Raw genomic sequence first — 22,532 nt, 5'->3', positions numbered from 1 at the left:
AATTGGTTTTCATTACACACTGTAAAAGGCCACATAACATGCTGACAATCCACAAAAAAAGTCCATCTGCCGTGCTGCAAAACGTGCCTTGTGCAAAGACTTGCAGACAGAGCGCTTGCTACGCTTCAATGGATTCTACCTGTCCCTTTTCACCCAGTTCCTCGCTTTCATACAATAGCTTTGATCTCAGCCCCCTTTCGTAATTTCCGCCCTTTAGTACACGCTAGATATTTTTAATCACATTATGCCACCGCCCCCAAATCCACAGCCCAAACTATAAGGGAAGGGGGGGCTTGGCGGGGGGGCGTAAATGTCAATATATTCCTCCCCCACCCTTGCTTTACAGTATCCAAACATTTCTATAAATATTTACTTTGAAGCTCATGTCTAGCAAATGATGATTTATCAAAGACAAAAAAAGTGCACAGCTCATATTTCACAGAACAAGCAAGACCGAGAAGGGGGAAAAAAATTAAGTCAATTAAAAGTGAATCCAAGACGAAGGGAGTTCATCACCTCTCCGTGGCCGATCGACCTGCCCTTGGGTGTATCTTCTGGGAGAAAGTAGAGTTTGGAACTCGACAGAAGTTGCTTGTTGTTTCTCTCTTCCCACAACAGTTGGAGTTCTGCTATGCAAATCGGAGCTCCTGGCTTACATCTTACAAAGAAAAAGTCTCCGAGGGAAAGGATTCGTGGTCTGCCTTCTAGACGGAATTTGAAAGCTTTGTAGAAAATGTAGGCTCCGTGTAAACCGCACGGAGATCCAACCCACTGCGGGGAGAGAAATATAAAAGGGAGAAAAAATTATAAGAACACGATTAATAAATATTGAAAAAAAAACACCTTTGCATAGAATTCAAAATAGTGAGACAGATTTCTTTAAACAGCCACAATATGTTTGGAACAATTTCTGAAGTTTCAGGGTAGCTTTTCAAATTATTTTTCTCTACTGAATTTTCTTTTTCGTTTTTTTTTAAAATAAAGTTTACACCTTTTTGGCAAGTGATTAGGAGAGGAGGCGATGATGTGGTTTGAAGAGCGGTGGGACGAAAACAGCAGAAAGTAGTTTTAATACCTTGACTGAGTCCGGCTCCATATCGCCTGCTCAATTGATTGAGATGTACATTCTGCTCCCAAACTTGGCTTGAATGAATGTGCCAGGTCCTGGCAGCTGCGAGGAGCTTTCAGGGGGAAGGTGCAGTGAGATGCTGCAAGGTCCAATTCATCTCTCTCCGCCCCTCCAGCTCCAGTATACCCGCTATCTGCGCCTTATTTGTACAACTCTGCACCCCCCCCCCTTCCTCCCTCTCCCCATAGCTTTTTCTGCAAAACTGCACCAGAAGAAAAAAAATAAATAATGAAAAACACCATTCTTTTATTTGTCCTCCACTTTTTTTTTTGCAAAGTGAGTTCTGGCTCGCCACTCGAAAGGGGATGCAATAATGCAGTCAGCAGGTTTGAGGATGGTGGGGGTGGAGCAGTGGGAAAGAAAACCGGTGTTTACAACCAGTTCACCATGGGCTCTATCGTCCTGCCAGGACCTGCAGCCTGACGTCAGCGCGCGCCCGCACCAGCAGCTCCGGGCCCGCGGGGGTGCGCGTAATAATGAGCGCGCACTGCTACTCTGTCTCTCCGAGAACGACGTTAAAAGAATCGCTTTGAGTGGAAAAGGCGTGTATTGGAGGTCCCGGGTGTGGGATCTTGATGTACTTTTTTTTGTCCTGGTGCCATTCCAGGGGTGCACTGCATTTTCTGGTTTTTTTGGAGGGGGGGATGTATTGTGATATGAATGCATTTGCTCAGCTATTGCGTGTTGTAGGTGCATTGCTGCTATCTCCTCTGGGGGCGAGGGGCATTTAATTCTGTTGCAGGACTGCCAACCCCAACCTATTGCATCACTCTGGATGGCTAAACTAAATGTTAGTATGCGGGCTGGGTCTGAATCTCTGGGTTACTGTTAAACACCATACTCCATCCCCCACGCCTTGTTCTTAATATTCACAATACTAACAGCGTTGGTCTGACTCATTGCAGCATTTGATTAATAATTAATTCATTGAATTCTTTTTAAATATAGAACAGAGAGCAGGAACAGGCGAGCAAAGCTATGGTCCTTAATGTTAGCTGTACGTTCGCTGCTGTACAATTACTGCATGTAAATATGTGTCCTCTGCATAAATAACTCGTTCATGTCTATTTCTGTGTTTCGAAAGCAGTGATAATAATACAGACACACAGCCTGAACGGAAAAACATCAGTGTGTCTTGCATTCCCCCTCCCTTTAATTTGATGTTTCTTTTTGCGTATAGATATAGAAAAGTCGAACAGCTACTTGAATGCGCCAGCATTTATCAAAAATGTAATGACCTTCAAATTTGTGCGTGTGTTTTTGGTGGGAGGGGAATTTTGCACTGCTTTAGATTTGTATGAAACCCATTTCACGTTTTCTTACAGTAAATAATCACTGCTGGGTGCAGTGATCCATCCTGGGGTGGATATAGACAGGAAGGGGGCGGTAATGGGAAGTTTATTCAAATTTTTCACAAGTGTCTGATTTCAAACATCACACAAAACGCGTATAAAAACATACACCAAGAACGTGTAATTCCCTCCTCTCCCAGATCAGTCAAAATGCAAATTCGCGTTGTGAATACAAGTGAGACTGGAGGAACTGAAATTTAACAAAAAAAAACAAAATGGCTTGTGCTTTCCAAATGTATGCTCTTTCGGGTTTGTTAATTACGCGAGTTTAGTTAGACCGAAAGTAAAGCAGTTTGCCAATTTACTGTTCGTACTGTCCTGCTACCAGGCATGGAGTGGGAGGGGGCTCCAGACGTATTTGGAACTATGACATTTCAATATTTGAAAAGTCTCAAAACGAAAGGTACACAGCCTATCGCACATCTAGCGTAAAGACAAAATTAGCTCATTACTGGATCTTGGCAGCCTTTTGGAAACTCATTAAATAACAAGATGTTTGGCTGCTGACTATTTCTAGCCGAGGTGGGGGCACTGTTTGATCATTGGCATCAAATGTTGCAATCGGGTAGTTAGCGGCTCCAGGATTTAACTGCAATTGAATTTCTTTTACTGCTGTTGAAACTTCAAAAGATAGGCAATGTGCAAACAATTAGCGTCCTCGTGACCAGTGATGTGTATTGCAGAATTAATAATGATTTAAACTTGTCCAGTGGGTGGAGCATCTATCCCTCTAAAGCTATTTTTATGAAACTATTTTTTTCGCCCAACACTTTAGTTGTGCTTTTCACTTTTTGATAAATATGCGCGAATTTGTGCATATATTAAAATTTTTGCACGTCTGCATTTCCAATTCAGTGTTGCAACTAATTTTATTCCTGCCTTGTCAACATTTATCACTGAATCTGCTTAAGCAAACAATTAGAATGATAAGGGAGGAGTTGCAGACCCTACCCATAGGGGGAGGTGTGGAGCCATTTTTTTTTTAAAAAAATCCTCAAATCTTTGCAACCTGTAAAATCTTATTCAGAACCATAAAGAAATAGGAATAGGAGTAGAGGAGATAATGGGAATTGCAGATGCTGGAGATTCCAAGATAATAAAATGTGAGGCTGGATGAACACAGCAGGCCAAGCAGCATCTCAGGAGCACAAAAGCTGACGTTTCGGGCCTAGACCCTTCATCAGAGAGGGGGATGGGGGGAGGGAACTGGAATAAATAGGGAGAGAGGGGGAGGCGGACCGAAGATGGAGAGTAAAGAAGATAGGTGGAGAGGGTGTAGGTGGGGAGGTAGGGAGGGGATAGGTCAGTCCAGGGAAGACGGACAGGTCAAGGAGGTGGGATGAGGTTAGTAGGTAGCTGGGGGTGCGGCTTGGGGTGGGAGGAAGGGATGGGTGAGAGGAAGAACCGGTTAGGGAGGCAGAGACAGGTTGGACTGGTTTTGGGATGCAGTGGGTGGGGGGGAAGAGCTGGGCTGGTTGTGTGGTGCAGTGGGGGGAGGGGATGAACTGGGCTGGTTTAGGGATGCAGTGGGGGAAGGGGAGATTTTGAAACTGGTGAAGTCCACATTGATACCATATGGCTGCAGGGTTCCCAGGCGGAATATGAGATGCTGTTCCTGCAACCTTCGGGTGGCATCATTGTGGCAGTGCAGGTACCTAGAATACACCTCCTCCCACCCACCCTCCTGCAAAAATTCCATCCCCTATTCCCAATTCCTCCGCCTCCGCCGCATCTGCTCCCACGACAAGACATTCCACTCCCGCACATCCCAGATGTCCAAGTTCTTTAAGGACCGCAACTTTCCCCCCACGGTGATTGAGAACGACCTTGACCGCGTCTCCCGCATTTCCCGCGACACATCCCTCACACCCCGCCCCCGCCACAACCGCCCCAAGAGGATCCCCCTCGTTCTCACACACCACCCTACCAACCTCCGGATACAACGCATTATCCTCCGACACTTCCGCCATTCACAATCCGACCCCACCACCCAAGACATTTTTCCATCCCCTCCCCTGTCTGCTTTCCGGAGAGACCACTCTCTCCGTGACTCCCTTGTTCGCTCCACACTGCCCTCCAACCCCACCACACCCGGCACCTTCCCCTGCAACCGCAGGAAATGCTACACTTGTCCCCACACCTCCTCCCTCACCCCCATCCCAGGCCCCAAGATGACATTCCACATTAAGCAGAGGTTAACCTGCACATCTGCCAATGTGGTATACTGCATCCACTGTACCCGGTGCGGCTTCCTCTACATTGGGGAAACCAAGCGGAGGCTTGGGGACCGCTTTGCAGAACACCTCCGCTCAGTTCGCAACAAACAACTGCACCTCCCAGTCGCAAACCATTTCCACTCCCCCTCCCATTCTCTTGATGACATGTCCATCATGGGCCTCCTGCACTGCCACAATGATGCCACCCGAAGGTTGCAGGAACAGCATCTCATATTCCGCCTGGGAACCCTGCAGCCATATGGTATCAATGTGGACTTCACCAGTTTCAAAATCTCCCCTTCCCCCACTGCATCCCTAAACCAGCCCAGTTCATCCCCTCCCCCCACTGCACCACACAACCAGCCCAGCTCTTCCCCCCCACCCACTGCATCCCAAAACCAGTCCAACCTGTCTCTGCCTCCCTAACCGGTTCTTCCTCTCACCCATCCCTTCCTCCCACCCCAAGCCGCACCCCCAGCTACCTACTAACCTCATCCCACCTCCTTGACCTGTCCGTCTTCCCTGGACTGACCTATCCCCTCCCTACCTCCCCACCTACACCCTCTCCACCTATCTTCTTTACTCTCCATCTTCGGTCCGCCTCCCCCTCTCTCCCTATTTATTCCAGTTCCCTCCCCCCATCCCCCTCTCTGATGAAGGGTCTAGGCCCGAAACGTCAGCTTTTGTGCTCCTGAGATGCTGCTTGGCCTGCTGTGTTCATCCAGCCTCACATTTTATTATCTAGGAATAGCAGTAGGTCGTTTGGCCCCTTGAGTCCACTCCACCTTTTGATAGGATCATGGTTGAACCGACAATCCTCACATTTAATTTATTGCCCTTTCCCCATAACCTTTGATTTCCCTGACTGATCAAGAATCTATCTACAAAGTTGTTGACTTGCTCGCCGAACTGGCTTGTTTTTGTTCAGACCATGTTTCGTTACCATGCTGGGTGACATCATCAGTGGGGCCTCCGACAAAGAAATGTTATTCTACTCCATTTGGAATTTATACTATCCAGTCCTAAACAAGCCAGCTCGGCGAGCAAGTCAATCCACAACCTGAGCTACAGATCTTTGTCAATACTGTATACTATCTGTCTATCTCTGCCAAAATTGCTGCCCCCTTATTCTGAGACTATGCCCTCTGGTCCTAGATTTTCGCATGAGGGGAAACATCCTCCTCAGCATTTACCCTGTCGAACCTCTTAAAAATCCTGCATGCTTCAAGAGATTTCCTTATTCTTCTAAACTCCAGAGTCCCACCCTCTTTAACATTTGCTCACAAGACAATCCTTCAATAGCATGGATCACAGAACTTTCTCTGAATTGACTACAATGAAATAATATCTTTCCTTTAAATAAGGAATCAAAACTGCTCAATGTACTCCAGATGTGATCTCACCAGCCACTTGTCCATTTGGAGGAAGACTTCCCTAGTCTTATACTTAAGGGCCAGCATTCACTTAGCCTTCTTGATTACCTGCAGTGTCTGTGTGCTAGCTTTCTGTGCTTTGTGCACAAGTAACCCCCCATGTCCCTTTGTGTTAGCAAAGTGCAGCTTTTCTCCATTGTTGCCCTTCTCTATTGTTCTGTGTTCCAAAATGTACAACTTCACATTTTTCCAAATTACCTTCCATTTGCCAACATTTTGGCCATTTGTCCAAGCAGTGTAACTGTTTGTATCCCTTATCAGTTGATACTTGTTAAAATTATCTTGCATGTCGTGAGCACGCAATAAATCTTGCTTCCTATTGTCACACTGTTTGCATACACTTTCATGTCAGCATTTACGAATTATATCATCAGCTACTATAAACAATTCCCCATGTCAACAATAGCCAGTCACAGTTTAGTTCCAGACTTATCCAGTAGGTGGCATTATGTAGCAGCCATTTCCTGGCTGCAAGTTTTGACAGAATATCTCAAGATTTCATTTATTGTGACTCCACCAGGTCAAACAATGAGTGAGCGTGTGCAGGAACCCAGTGTTGCAGTGCGCCAACTTTACCTAGCAACTGAATGGCAACAGCAGCTACTTGTCACAAAGATGGTACTGCTGATTGCACAGTGATTACAGAGAAGCTTCCTTCCTCTGAGCAGCCATGGCTTCAGAAGGAATCGATGCAAGGGCACAGGGATCACAAGAAGTGGATGTGGTAGTATGGGGGAATTGGTTGTCCCTTTTAAAAACTATTTTGAAATAAAATGAGGCTGTTTATGAAACTGCTAATACACAGCAATGACCTGGTGGTATCATCGCAGGAGTGTTAATCCAGATACTGAGGTAATGTTCTGGGGATCTCAGTTTGAATCCTGTCGCAGCAGAGGTGGAATTTGAATTCAAAGTCTGAATTTAAGAATCTAATCTCAGAATCCCTCCAAGTGGAAGCAGGCCATTCGGCCCTACTGATCTTCCGAAAAGCATCCAAGCCAGACCCATCCGTCCATTTCCCATGACCAATCCACCTAACCTGCACATTGTTGGACTGTGGGATGAAACCCATGCAGACACAGGGAGAATGTGCAAACTCCACATTCACCGGAGGTTGGAATTGCACCTTGAGCTGTGAGGTAGTAGTGCTAACCACTGAGCCACAGTGTTGCCCATCTAATGGCCACCCTGAAACCATTGTTGATTAGTGGAAAATTCCAGCTGGTTCACTAATATCCTTTAGGGAAGGAAACTGCCATCCTAACCCGGTCTGGCCTATTATGTGACTCCAGATCCATAACAATGTGATTGACTTTTAATGCCATTTGGGCAATTAGGGATGGGCAGTAAATGCTGCCTCACCAGTGATGCCCTCATCCTGTAAATGAATTTTAAAAATTGGTGGACAACTCCATGAATGTGCCAGTGGAATAATTACTTTGCTATCTCCAAGATCCTTTTCAGACTGCTGAAAAAGCCTACTGAGATTTAAACTGACACTCACTTTAAAATGCTTGCATTAATTATGAATTTTAATTAACATTTATCATCCCTCTGCTTTAAATTGTAATTTGTGTTCATTCTCAATTTTAGACTTCTCTCCAGATCTATAGTCTGTTGTATTTCAACCCATTTTCCTCCCAGGTCTTTGGTTTTCATCACGCTTTAATCTCCATTTGAGATTACATCTTGGGGTCTGTTGTAATCACTAATATGGTAATCACCTGAAATCTGAGCGGGAATTGTTAGCTTAAGACGTTGCCCCTTTTGAAATTCGTTTTCCACATTATTTCAGAGAGATGTTACGAGTCAACCACATTGCAGTGAGTCTGGAGTCACATGTAAGACAGACCATGTAAGTACAGCAGATTTCCTTCCCGAGAGGATATGAGTGAACCAGACAGTTGATAGTTTTATAGTCACGAAACAGATTTTCTTTTGAAAACTGCATAGAAAATCCACAGCTGCCGTAGTGATATTTGTACCCAAGTGCTCTGAATTAGACCTAGTCTCTGAGTCTAGCTGTACAGTGCTCTATTCTTTTGCCCTTCTTCCATCTGTGCCCAGCTCATCCTCCTTGCATGCTGCCTTCCTTATGGTTTTCCAGAGTCCAACTTAATTTACTTGTGGCCAAGGCTCCTCCATGCTCTGTTTTGAATTGCACCCCAACTCTAATGTTAGCATTCCCATGCGCCTGATTTGTTACTCCAACTAGCACCGTTGCTTTATCAATTAATTTGATCATTAGGTGGCACCCCCCTACCTTGCATATTTTAATTATAAAACCAATTAAACTAAGCCAGTTGTCACCAGACATAGAGTTAAATGCACTATGTGATGATGCTGCACGTTGGGAGTCAGTGATCTCCTACTGTCTTTCAATGGAACAGTCAGTGGGTGTGGAAGAGGGGGAATAAACCAGGACATGCTGCTGTAATCCAGTCCCCATTTTAAAGTCAGATGTTCAGCCCTTATTTTTACATTTCATTGTAAATGGGGTAGAGACAACGCCCACCTCCTTTTCAAAGGAAATCTGGAGAATGATACAGTAGTTTTTGTCAGGGTTCCTCCTGAGCAGCTCTGTGACATGGGACTCTGTGCTCAGCGGTCTGTTCCCCGAGACGCACACCCAGGTAATCACAGACTGTGCCTGGAGGACCATCAACTCAGGAAAGATGTTCTTTAGTCTCCCTGAAACTTGGTCTTCAATTACTTGCTGAGGAATGCACTGGAGCCTGGGGCAGCTGCTGCCAAGATTCAATGGGGGAAGACCACTGTCTTATGTCTTTCTGCCTATGTTAAATGGGGTCTATTCAGTCATTTAAATCCCTGGTACCTCAAATATATGTAAATATAATCCTGTATAAGTAAGAAATGCCTTTGGTTTGTTTGTTGCATAGAGTCAAATTCCAATGTTACATCAGAGGAGCAGGAAGGCTGACGTATCGGGCCTAGACCCTTTTAAACATCAGCCTTCCTGCTTCTCTGATGCTGCTTGGCCTGCTGTGTTCATCCAGCTCTACACCTTGTAATCTCAGATTCTCCAGCATCTGCAGTTCCGACTATCTCCAAATCCCAATGTTGTTTGATTTTGTATAGTAGCATGTGAAGAAACAAACTGCTTCAATGACTATATATGTGGAAAAAGATATGTTTATGAATAAAGTATATATTTGAAATAAAAAATGTCCCCACAACCAAATTGAATGGCAGTGTTTTGTAGAACAGTAGGAAATTCCCATTGATGTCCAGAGGGCAGAGTAAACAGGGGCCAGATTGTCCTCCACTCACTCACCCACCCCGTTTCCCTTTCCATCCCCTGCTCCATTTCAGTTTGTCTCAATATCTGAGGTGAGCAATGCACTTTAAACTGTTAAGACACAGCTCTCAGTCCAGTGCTTGGAGAGTTTGTTGAGGGAAACCCATGTGGATAGATCCTCGTGATCAGCTCTAAAAGCCTCCTTCGTCGGCCCATTTCCTAACCTACAATTTCCACAATCAGGAAGGACAAGGACAGCAAAGGCACAAAAATAGCATCACCCTCGAGTTCCCCTTCAAGTCACATGCTGTGTTGAATCATATGTTCTATGATTCTACACCATCTTGATTTGGACATCAATTACAGTCCAATTACTGTCACTCAGTCAAAATCCTGGAGCCCACGAGCTAATAGCACTGACGAAGCCTATACTGCATGGACTTCAGTACTCAAGAAGAAAGCTCACTACTGCTTTCTCAAGAGGAAGACTATGCAGCTTTCATGATGTTGAGATAGCCCAGAACACTATACAGCCTGAAAGTGCTTTCGATGTGTAATGTAGGAAATGTTACAGCAAACTTCTGCAAACAGAAATGGAATCCCAACCAAATTGGTTTTCTTAATTGAGAGGTAAGAACCGGTCAAGATGCCATGTTGAACCTCTCAGCCTTTGTCTTTGTCAGTATTTGCCCTCCAACAATAACATTATAATAGATTATTTCAGTTGTTAGTTGGAACTTGCTATGTGCAAATTGACTGCTGGATTTCTTACATTGCTCCAGTGACTGCATTTCAGGTGTACTTCATTGGCTGTGAGGCACTTTGGAATACCCTGTGGTTGTGAATGGTGCTACATAAATGCAAGTTTTCTTTCCTATATTAATCAGTCAGCAGCCCCAGTAATGTAATAACATCATTTGAGTCAGCTCAAACATTGCTCTAGGAAATTTGTTGAAATGCAAAGTTCACTTCCTTGTAATCAGCTGCTGGGAAACTGAACTGAAACTAAGGAAGAACTAGTAAGACAACATTGTGCCATGCAGATCTGAAGGTACAACATTACATAACGGCCTTTAGCTTCACCTCCCCTGTCATTAACATTTTAATTGCCTTTATCCAATATTACATTATCTTTACTCTCTCCCCAGATTTTCAACAGGTTTACATGTCATTTGGAAAAATGGGTGGGGATGGTAATAATGTATTACCATGAATAAGGGCAAAAATTGGTGTTGGTTTGGCAATACTAAAATTCACTAATCATTCTTTATGTCCAGGATAAAGTTCTGTATGTAGCTCCCAATTTAGTTAGACAGGCAAATTCTGCTCTTGCTCTGTTAAAGTATTCCACAACCGCCAAACATTAACAGCAATGTCCACTCAGAATGAAAAGCTCCTTATGCTACATTTTCACAGTCATTCTAAACATTGGAAAATGTTTGTTAAGCCTCTGCTGGAATAGCCTATTCTTTAGAACGCTGACAAGGCCTTTGATAAGAGGTTTTTTTTTAAAGACTGTTACCAGGGATGATGGACTTCAGAAAGGTGGGGAAACTGCAGAAACTTTGGATTTTAGGCAGAGAATGTAAAGGTGAAATATAACAGCAGTGTTCAAAGTTCTGAAGTATTTGAACAAGAGTAAATGAGGTAGCATTCCCACTAGCAGAAGGATCGGTAAGCAGAGGACACAGACTGAAGATAATTAGTAAAAAAAAGCAAATGAGGAAACGACTGAGTGATGCAGTGAGGAATAATGATCTGAAAGCTCTTTGTAAGAGGTGATGGAAGTAAATTCCAAAATAACATCCTAAAGGTAACTGGATGAATACAAAGTAGAGTAAAATTGAAACACTATTGGGAAAAAACAGGCAGATGGAATTTAATGACTAGTTTTTACAAACTGCCAGCTCAGGAAAAGATGAGCTAAATATCCTTCTGTGCTATATCGTTCATAATTTTTGATCTTCTTGGTGTTTGCTGCAGTGACAAATAATGTTGCATGTGCTGTAATGGTTGGAATGCAAGAACTCAGTAACCAAATAACCTCCACACCAAAGATACCAGTTAAATATAAATTAATATTCTGTCCTGTGCTGTCAGTGTTAGAAGTCAGGGCAAAATCTAGTACTGAATTCGGCAGGATTCCGAAGCTTGACAAGTGTTGGACAAACGTGTTTCAGCCCTCATTTGAACAGTTTAACATAATACCGTTATATTGATGCTTCTCTATTCTCAATTCTTGTGTCTATCTTAATGATTTAAAAGACCACGTAAACTAATATATTGTATTGTCTGCAGTGGCACAGTAGAAAGTTATAATCAGAAAAGTTAGCAGGAAGTGTGCGCCAACATCAAATTTTTCGATGGTCGCTTACTGATGATAGGCAGAAAATTTCAAGGGCTGGAGAGCAGGGTTTCTGTGACTGGGGCTCGGCAGAGGTGAGGCTTTAGGCTTTTTTAAGGGGCACTTGGGAGTTAGCAATCCTCCAGGCTTTCCATGGAGACTCCATAATTTATTGATCACGCTCTCGGGCACTGTCATGGTGAGAAAACATTAAATCATGAGATGTAGGAATAGACGTAGGCCATTCAGCCCATCAATCCTGCTCTGCCATTCATTGAGATGATGTGATACCTCCCAATTCAGATAACCGTTCTATTCCCCAAACACCTTGATTCTGTTCCAGTTTAAAAATTTGCCTATCTCAGCCTAGTATAAAAGGATTAAAATAAATGAACAATTTCATTTTCTTTGATGAAATTGATCAAAAACAGGCTGTTGGACTGACAGTAAAGAGACACCGGTCAGATAATGAGGAGCTTTTTACCTTTCTGATTGGCAGTGCCCTACAAGAATGGACGTGTCAGGTGACCAATAGTAGGAGCAGGGGGTTCAGGGTGTTTGGTGATGAGGGGTCATGTGAATGAATCTCCATTATTATGTCCAATCAGAGTTGAAAACCAAGGGCTGACCCACTTGGCTGCTGGTTGTACAAAATTCCTGCCACTTTGTGCTCAGGTTACCAAGTTAAAATTTTAGCCACATCCTGATGGCATCACAGGGACATGACATACATAGACTTTAAGAAGGAACTCTGCTGCATTTGGGGGAATATTTTTGCTGTGTGCTCAGGAACACAGGTTAAAATATAATCCTATTAGCTCCTTAAAATAAAATGTCTAATACAGTCCAGATGACTGCAGCTCTAACAACACTCAACTCCAGGACAAAGTAGCCCACTTGATTGGGACCACATCCGTAAATATTCAAGCCCTCCACCACTGACGTTCAGTAGCAGAAGTGAATATCATCTACAAGATGCACGCTGAAATTCACCAAGGCTCCTTAGACAATACCTTCCAAACCCACAACCACATCCATCTAGGTCAAGGACAGCAGACAGATGGACACAGCATCACCTGCACATACCCTTCCAAGACACTCAACATCCTGAGTTGGAAACATATCACCATTCCTTCAGTGTGGCTGGGTTAAAATCCTGGAATTCCCTCCCTAAGGGCATTGTGGGTGTTTCTATAGCTCCAGGACTGCAGCAATTCAAGAAAGCAGCTTATCACTTTGTCAACGGCAGCGAGGGATGGACAATGCTGGGCTGGTCAATAACACGCACATTCCAATTAAACAAAAACTTAGCTGGAATAAAAGTGATCAGAGCCAGAATTCACCCTTTAATAATTGGGTTGAAAATGATAATTCCATGCCAAAGTACTTTGTAACTTGGGCAGTTTTAACTTTGTCCCTTCCTAGTCTGAAGCAATAGGATTAACATCGCTACCTCTTCTTCTATGAGTCAGTCTGAATTGGGAGCTTGTTTTGAGGTTTCCAAACCTAAGTCAACAAATTCTTGGCCACAATATTCTGTACTGCCCCACGAATATTGAAGCACTCACAAAGCATATATTGTACATGTGAAAATAATCTGCAGGGATGTATTCATTCTGCAAGTATTAAAATCAAGAAGAAAAAAATTCTATGCGTCTTCAACAATAACAAGAAGGTAATAATAGTCAACCAATGAGCTGTTTGTCCATAAGTAATTTTCATATAATTACTGAAGATAAGTATCTGCAGCCATGCTGGAAATAATTCAGGGTTCTTTTTCTCTTTGGAACAATCATTTCAGTACAATAAAACTAAATTGAAAATGTGAAAGTAAATAGACAGCGCTGTGTAATCCCCTCTGGGTACTTTCCATTTGTCCAAACTACAGTCTGTATTACACTTAAAAGAAAAGGAAGTAACATTTAGAAAATTAGATTGTTCCTCTGACCTGAATTCAACAATTTTTAATACAAATATTGTGAAGGCATAGCATACAGTGAAATTCAATAACTTGTGTAACATGAGTAGATGCTGTCTCACATTTTAGAACACAAACTCCAAGTGCTAAACCAGCTGGTAATCTAATTGACTAAACAGAAAAGGAAGCTTTGCATTTAGATAGCACACATCTTCATCACAGGAAGAAGCACTTTCCAACTAATGAAGTCCTCTTTTGAGTGTATTCACTGTAGCGATACAGCAAGCTGAGCTGCCAATTTGTACACAGTAAGCTCACACAGACAACAGTGAAGTAATGACCAGATTGTCTGTTTTAAATTATTACAATGATGTACATTTCTATAATCACCCTCTAGTGAAGAAAAATATCTCAAAGTGCTTAACTTAGGGAGGAGTATTGTTTGTAACTACCAGTTAATCTGTGGACTCTAACATAAAAATTGTTTGAATTTAGAAGGGGAAAGATCTTGTTTGACCAAGCGACACGCTGCTTTTGAAGACATCACAAATAAAGTCTACTGGAATTTTCGAAAAGCTTTTGACACTTCCATGTAGAGGACTGTGAATATAATTAAAATCTTTAGGAATCCAGGGTGGATCTGTCATTGTATAACAAGTTGCATAAAATATAATCAAAAGTGAACACTAGTGTAAGATATAGGCCTGGAATTTCCTTGGAATAGGTTCTGCTCCATCTCACTAACATTATTGTAAGTGTTGTGGGAGTCTCCATTTATATGTGTGAACATATTTATGAACATTGAGGCAGCACGGTAGCTCCGTGGCTATCTCTGCTGCCTTACAGCACGAGAGATGTGGGTTTAATTCCCCCTTGGGCAGCTGTCTGTTTGGAGTTGGCACATTCACGCTGTGTGTGTGTGTGGATTTCCTCTGGGTGCTTTGGTTTCCTCCCACAGTCCACAAATGTGCAGGTTAGGGTGGATTGGCCATGCTAAATTGCCCATAGTGTGCAGGCTAGGATTAGCCCTAGGAAATGTGGGTGTGGGTCTGAGTGGGATGCTCTTTGGAAGGTCAGTTTTGGGTAGATGGGCCAAATGGCTTGCTTCCACATTGTAGGGATTCAATGAACAGTATACATGTTGTCCCACTCTATCTTGCCATTGGCAACTATACCTAAAGATGGCTCTGTGCTCTGAAGTCCTCTCGGTGTTTCCAGCTTCCTCTGGGGCACCTATCTGCAACCTACTTTTCTGACAAAATATTGGGCTATTTGTCTGAAGGCCTGTTTCTTTAGCTCAATAATCATTTTTACCTGATTATATGCTGTTATGAAGATAAAAGCGAGGTATGCTGATGCAGTGAATCTGAAATAAAAGTAGCGAGTGTTGGCAAAAGTCAGCAGGTCTGGCAGAATCAGTGGAGAGAGAAACAGAGTTACCATTAAAGTCCAATATGACCCTTCTTCATAACTACAGGTGGCTGCTGTTGCGTCTCCATGTTGTTTTTGTGAAAAGTGTGGGATGATACACCTTGTTACAGAAGCTGTTTAAGAACAACAACTATGATTTATATAACACCGATAACATGAAAAAGTTATTCTGAGCCATTATGCGCAATCTGAAAATGCCTTGCTAAGGAACAGGACATTAGGACAGCTGACAAAATCCTAGCTCAGAGATTTTTCTTTGAGCAGTATCTAAAGGGGGAAGAGGAAGAGATGAAGAGATGGATTTTCAGAGCTCAAAACCCAAACTGCTAAAGGCCCATCCATCAATCAATCAACCTCAGTAAATTAACTGAGGGTTCAGTAAATGACAGGGTTTGAGAAACACAGGGTTAGAAGCTGGTGTACAGCTGGAAGAGATTACAGAGAAAGGAAAGGATGATACTGTGGAGGGATTTAAAATTAGACTAAGTATTTTAGAATTCATATCTTGGTGCATTGTGACCCATTGTGAGTATTTCAGAATGTAAAGGAGATGAGATATAAGTTGTACTTGGTGAGAGTTGGGACTTTTTGAACCCAAATTTACAGACAAGGAAAATGAGAATCTGCAAATCAACCAGAAGATTCTGGAAGCAACAAAATCAAGGATTTCAATGCAAGCAATCACTGTTGAAATCATTAAAGATTACAGATGTATCCCATGTAGCAGTACAAAATATTACCTAATGAGAAAATAGCGGGGATTTCTAACCATATCGTAACATATAAATTTTCCATTTATGACAGAGTGGTTTGTAATTCACAGAATGAATGTGAGCAATTTCACCCCAAATTATTCACAGAAAATTTCAGCAAGCATTTTCAATTCATTTGATTCCCTCAGTCACTTAGCTTAGTTATTTGAAATACCAGGTCTGCAGAGCATCAAAAGTATTGATACCAGATGTGATTACCAAAGTATTTATACAGTCATGTGAAACCACAGTCAAAGTTTTGAAAGGAAATTGTCATCATAGAAATAAGAAAATTAGGGAAAAAGAAAGTGGAAAGAAGAGAATTAGGAATTTTATTACATGCATATTGATTTTGTTTTAAATTTTCAGTAAAGCAATTTGCAAGGACTCTGTAAAGAGGTGATACAAAGGAGGTGAATGCATCTATCCTGCAGTGCTGGTGCACAGATAGAGTGGTCGGTCGTGTGAGTTGAGCAAGATATACATACACAGCACCACCATTCTCTGCCCTGTCAAGAAGTGTCCACACTGAGAGAGTAGTTTCCCAGAATTTATCCAACAACCACAGCACAAATGAAAAATGAAGGCTTGCCTTTAAGTGACACCCTCAAACAACCTCAAGATGCCACAAAGACCTTTGCAGCTGATTACGTATATTTAAAGTGTAATGTATAGTGCTGTTATGTAGGAAACTGCAGCAGTCAGTTTGTACACAGTCTGAACCTAGAGATTGTAATGTGATAATGATCAAGTCAATCAGTTTTAAATATTTTGATAAATGTTGTCCAAGACTGCATCAATTCCTTGCAGCTGATAATATTAGAACTCACATGGTGCAGAAGGAACATGGGCTTGTTGTACCTTATTGTCACTATCATCTACAACCCGTTTTGTTTTTTGGTCGGAGAAATTTACCAGATTTTCTCTCCCTTCTTTCTAAATTTGACCTGGACCTTTCGAAGCTAATTTTTGCTCTTACAGGAGACTGCATGACCTCTGGTGGAGCTGGGGACATTGAGGTGCACACTGCTCTGATTTCTTGAGATACGTTTTGAGGCTATGAGAGTGCAGCATCAGCAGCTCAGTGTATATTGATGGTGCTGGTAGCTCCCTCTACTGTTGTACACTGACTACAGTCACTGTACCCTTCTCATTCATGTGGCTCCATTATTTTCACAAATGTGTATCATTTGTGTAGAGACAGAATTAAAAAGCAGTTCGTGGAAATATCCATTCTGGAGTTCTGGAGTACAAAGCGAATGTCAGAATAGAACTGTGCAGCTGATTTTTGTTTAATGAGATATAGTATTTGTATGTCAGACTTTCAATCTTTACAAATCCCTCACTTGAAATGGCAGCTTAAAAAGGATCCTTTGAAAATTAACCTGCCCACCATTCATAAGGAGGTCTGCAGTCAGAGTCCTGTGCATTCAACTTAAAATGCAGCAGTGTATCTGCAGCAAGCCTTCTCTTTTACCTTAGACATACCTTTGTCACCTTATATCTACTCCTACATTCTCTTCCTAGAGTAAGCTCCCACTTTGTGCAACCTTGCCATGTGTATCCTGTTCCACTTGTCCCCTGATTGACTGCCACTGGCTCTCCTCAATATATTTAAAATCAAAACTCCTTATCCAAACTTTAAATCCCTCTACCGCCTTGCATCAGACTCCAACCCAAGCCAATGCTTTCCAGCTGTGACCCCATGTGTATTTTGCTCTCAGAGAAATGTGATGCTGGAAGAGGTGCAGAGAGTTTGGCAGGGATGGAACTATGGGGACATTTGAAAGCAAGGATATAAATTTAAGAAACAAGGTGTGGTTTCACTGGCAGCTAGTTTAGATTTAGGAGGTGCTCGGGAATGGGACTTGATGCAATGTTAAACATGGCAAAAGAGTGTGGAGTACCTTGCAGTTAGATGAGTCTATGTGGTTAGAATGCAGGAGACCAGACAGGAGAGTATTGGAACTATCATACCTTGAGGCAACAAAACAATGTACAAGTAATGGAAAAACAGAGATTCCTTAGAATGTTACTGGAGGCATGGGAGTACAATTGTCAAGAGAGATTGAGATGTTAGAGCTTTTTTCAAGATCTGGGGAAGCTAATTGATATCTGCAAGATTAGAAAGGGTATAATAGATGAAAATACAGCTAGATTATTCCCAATGGTTTGCAGCAGTAATTACAGGGCTCAAGTTAATGATAACCACAAAAAGAATTTAAGTGAGGTTAGAAAAAAAAGTTCTTTACACAGTGGTGGTACTGACACAAATCATTGTTGAAGCGAAACTCAAAAATCCTTTAAACAGTGGAATTAGATGCTTGAAAAAAAAGGAATATTAAAAGTACACAGAAAATAAGCAGGTGAGATAGACTGAAATAGATGGTTCATGAGGAGAGAAATGCTGATGCAGGTTTGGTGAACCCAATCTTCAATGCCTGCCTCAGAATATTCAATGTTTCCAGTTTTAGTGGAGATTTTTGCCGAAGTACTTTGGGTAAACTGTCTACAGCTCCTAAAATGTTCTTGATGCCTGATTAGTCTCATATAACCTGCACGCAGAGACAGATTCCACAGTGCCATTCAACCCCGAGAATGAAAATAAGTAAATGATAGAATCATGGAATTTTGCAGTACAGGAAGCCATTTGACCCATCATGTCTGTACTGGCTCCCTAAACAGCTACCCAGCTAATCCCATTCCCCAACCCTATTTCTGTAGCCCTCACTTCCAAATACATATCCAGCTCTCTTTTGAAATCTCCTGTGAAATCCACCTCCACCGTTCTCCCAGGCAGCACATTCCAAATACTAACAAGTCTTTAAGTAAAGAAGTTTCTCATCCCACTCCTAGCTTTCTTGCTGACAATCATGAAATAACCACCCTCTACTTAGTGGCACATCAACTAGTGGAAACAGAATATCCCTCTTTACCCTGTCAAAATTGTTCATAATTTTGAACGGCTCAGTAAGGTCACTTCTTAATTGCCTCTGCTCCAAGGAGAGTAAGACCAGTCTCTCTAATCTCAATCTAATCCCTGTATCTAAAATCCCCTGTTCCTGGCATAATTTTAGAAAATCTCACCCTCTCAAGAGCTTTAACATCCTTCCTTAAATAAGGTGCCCAGAATTGACACAATACTTCAACTTTGGTCTGACCAATGATTTGTGGACGAGTAGTATCACTTCCTTTCTTTTATACTAGATGCCTTTGTTTAAAAGCCCAAAGATCCTACAAACCCTCTTATATAACGATTCCTATTCAATAAGAACTCCTGTCCCTTTTTCTTAACTACTTACTTTTGCCCTATAAGATATCCCAAACAAAACGTACAGATTTATCCAGGTAAAGTTTTTCTGATTTATATTCATGTCTAGATCTTTGGTGTGCAGGGGACAATTTCACAGTCTGTGGAAGACACAGCTTTTGGGAGAATTTTAAACTGTCAGAAGGACAGTGGAGAACATTTTGAAATTAGCAAGTTGGCAGAATGGACAGATGGGAGACAGATGTAGTTCAACATGAAAAAGTGTGTGAGGTGATGCACTTCAGCACAAAGTGTAACAAACGCAGAGAATACCGGAGAAACTGTGCACTGGAGGGGATGGAAAGGAGATTTACCAGGATAATGCCTGGGTTGTAGAGTTTCAATTATGAAGAAAGATTGGTCAGCTTGGGGTTGTTTACCTTAGAGGAGAGGAGATTGCAAGGGCACATGATTGAGATGTATAAAATGATGAGGGGGCATAGATTGGGTGGACTTGAAGAGATTTTTCCCTTTGATGGAGGGATCAATGACATGGATTTAAAGGGAAGGGCAGAAGGATGTGAAGAAAATGCTTTTCGCCCAGATGCTTCCGGGAATTGGGAACTCACTGCTTGTAGGGGTGGTACAGGCAGAATTCCTCACAACAATTAAGAAATATTTGGATATGCACTTGTGAGATCAAAACATAGAAAACCATAAATGTCAAGTGCTGGAGAATGGGATTAGAGTATTTAGGTAATTGTTTTTTGACCGGCTTGGTTGCATTGGGCCTAAGGACCTTTCTCTGTGCTGTAGACCTCCATGACTCTAAAATGTTCCCCTTGTCTTGTAAATGGATTGAGAACCAAACCACACAATTTTAAAGTAGTTTGCAAAATAAAAGCAAATGCGAGATGAGAAAACAGTGGGTAGAGCCTAGAAATGTGCTGAAGGCAGGTTCATTTGAGGCATTCAGAAGAGCACAGGATGATTATCAGGAACATGTTCAGGGTTACAGGGAAAGGCAGGAAATTGGGGCTTTTACAATGTTCAGATGGGCCGATTGGTGTCTTTCTACAGTGCAATGATTCCATGAATTTCTCAAACTAGTAAAGATGATGCGTTTATCCTGATGGAAAAGCAGGGGTCAGGATCAAGGCCACCAGCAGGAGTATCATGGCACTTAGCTGCTTTCTCTGATCTTCCAACCATCTTCCCCACCTCTGTTTTCTCCCAATATGACTTACCAAAGTTAAAAAACAGACACAGCCAAATATATCCAGGTGGAAAATGGTAAAGACTGTGATAACTATAAACAATTGATGTTCCTAAGATCAATATGAATGATTCCTAATGCTGTGGGAATGCTGTGATTGCCAATTGTTAGGCAACTCAGCCAGTGAGGCGGCGCCCTTTGGATTGACAGGATGAGGGCATCACTGGTTAGGCCAGCTTTTATTGCCCATTCCTAATTTCCCAGAGGGCAGTTAAGAGTCAACCACGTTGCTGTGGGTCTGGAGTCACATGTAAGCCAGACCAGCAGTTTCCTTCTGTAAGTGGCATTCGTGAACCACATGCAGTTTTCCAGCAATTGACTACGGTTTAATAGATTCTTAATTCCAGATTTTTATTGGATTCAAACTTGACCATCTGCCATGGTGGGATTTGGTCCTAGGTTCCCAGGATATTACCTGGGTCTCTGGATTGACTGTGCACTGATAACACATCTAGGCCACTCCCTCAGCTGATACGGCTTCAACAGGACAGTGAAAGTCTTCAGGATGAAATCTGAAGAACCTGGGTAGGGTCACCCAGCTTGCTGGTTTTTAAAAGTTATTGTGAAGTTGACAGTCACAGAATCCTCACTGAAGTATTTAACGTAGGGTTCCTTATCACATTAAATGGATCAAATAGTTCGTCTATCTCAGCCATGCATGTACTTTATAACAGTTTTAGTAATTCATCATTCCCAACTGGGGAATAGCACAGTGGCTCAGTGGTTGGCACTGCTGCCTCCACAGCGCCGGGCACCTGGGTTCAATTCCATCCTCAGCTGACTGTGTGGAGTTTGTGCATTCTCCTGTGTGGCTTTCCACTGGGTGCTAAATTGTCCATCGTGTCCAGAGATGTGCAGGCTAAGTGGTTTAGCCATGGGAAATGCAGGTTTATAGGGACAGGCTGGGGGTGGGGCTGGGGGGCTGTGTGGGATTGGGTGGGTTGGCCTTTGGAGGGTTGGTATGAGCCAAATGGCCTGCTTCCACACTCTGGGGAGTCTATGATACTGTGACTGAGAATCAAACCTGTACCACAATGTGAAAGATCACTGCTCTGTCAAACATCTGCCTGAAGAGTTTATTTTTACTGTTCTTGGGATGATCTTGCCCAGTCCTGTCTGTTTTCATGAACAAAGTGAGACTTGGAACTATAGTTGGCTTTTTATTAGGCTGGATGAAAGAGGCTGTTGGGAGTGGAATTGTTCTCTCTAGTAGTAAAGTGCTTGGCATAAAACATGTGTCAAAACTATTTATAGACACAAATGCCTTTAATATTTAACAACAGATTGTATGGTGCACGGCTCTCTTGCATATAAACAAATGAATGTGTAAATGCTGGAAATTTGATAGTTTTCATAATGTACATTGGGTATGGTGAGAATATGTCATGCCCTGTCTAGTTCCTCCATCAATATGTAGTCGAACACCACATAATTGGTAATTAAACCATCCATGGAAATAATAAACGTCAATTGTCTCTTTATTTAAGAGTAATCTGGAGAATTGAATGCAAGGTTGGATATAAATGCAGATATGTTGTTTTACATCTGGTAACGACATTTCCCCATGTAATTAGAGTTTGAAATTAGGCAGAAGGAGTAGGCAAAGAGGCCACTTTTTGGTCCAATACTCTTCCTTTAAATTTAATAAACAGTCTGGACTCAGGTATAAAGAGCAGCATTATATAGTTTGCAGATGGTCCAAATCTTATGTAAGTACTAGACTGTAATGTGATTAGCTACAGGCTTCAGGATGACACTGCCAGCAGAGTGAAATGGGGAGTCGCATAGTAGATAGAGTTCAAGTGGAGAAGTTTGAGGTTAGGCATTTTAGGAGACTAATAAGAGAAGATAGCTTATGAGAGATAGCACAATTTTCAAAGATGTAGAAAAGCAGAATGATGTTGATATTTGTATACACAAGTTCCTAGAAGTGGGCCAACAAGTTGATGCTGGCATTTTCAGTAGAGGCATTGAAGTTAAAACAAAAACAGAAATCATCCAGGAGGCAATTATTGCTCTGGTTAGGGCACAGTTGGAGTTTTACAGAGAGTCTTGGGCAGTAGACTTCAGGAAAAATGTAAGGGCCCTAGAAAGAGCACAGAGATGTTACCAAGGATAATAGACTGAAGTTACAAGGAGAGATTGGCAGGGCTGACTTTTCTTGGAGCAAAG

At 42.3% G+C, this 22,532-nt stretch overlaps 1 protein-coding gene across 2 annotated transcripts in view; it reads right to left on the bottom strand.

The window, feature by feature from the left end:
- The window catches only part of arid5b (AT-rich interaction domain 5B), a 143,357-nt gene extending 141,984 nt beyond the window's left edge, over positions 1–1,373 (bottom strand). The window contains exons 1-2 of one of the 2 annotated variants that reach the window (XM_048550953.2): positions 1,076–1,373; positions 517–771 (exon numbers count right to left, since the gene is read on the bottom strand). In XM_048550953.2, the coding sequence (XP_048406910.1) occupies positions 517–771; positions 1,076–1,096 (276 nt within the window). In that variant the 5' untranslated portion in view covers positions 1,097–1,373. The remainder of the gene's footprint in view (positions 1–516; positions 772–1,075) is intronic. The other variant, XM_048550954.2, reaches the window with a different exon arrangement.
- Between the last annotated feature and the right edge of the window lie 21,159 nt (positions 1,374–22,532).

This window comes from Stegostoma tigrinum, chromosome 20 (assembly GCF_030684315.1).
Source record: "Stegostoma tigrinum isolate sSteTig4 chromosome 20, sSteTig4.hap1, whole genome shotgun sequence".
NCBI classification, from domain to species: domain Eukaryota; kingdom Metazoa; phylum Chordata; class Chondrichthyes; order Orectolobiformes; family Stegostomatidae; genus Stegostoma; species Stegostoma tigrinum.
Note: the sequence above shows the minus strand (reverse complement) of the source record. Positions and strands in the feature narration are given on the sequence as shown.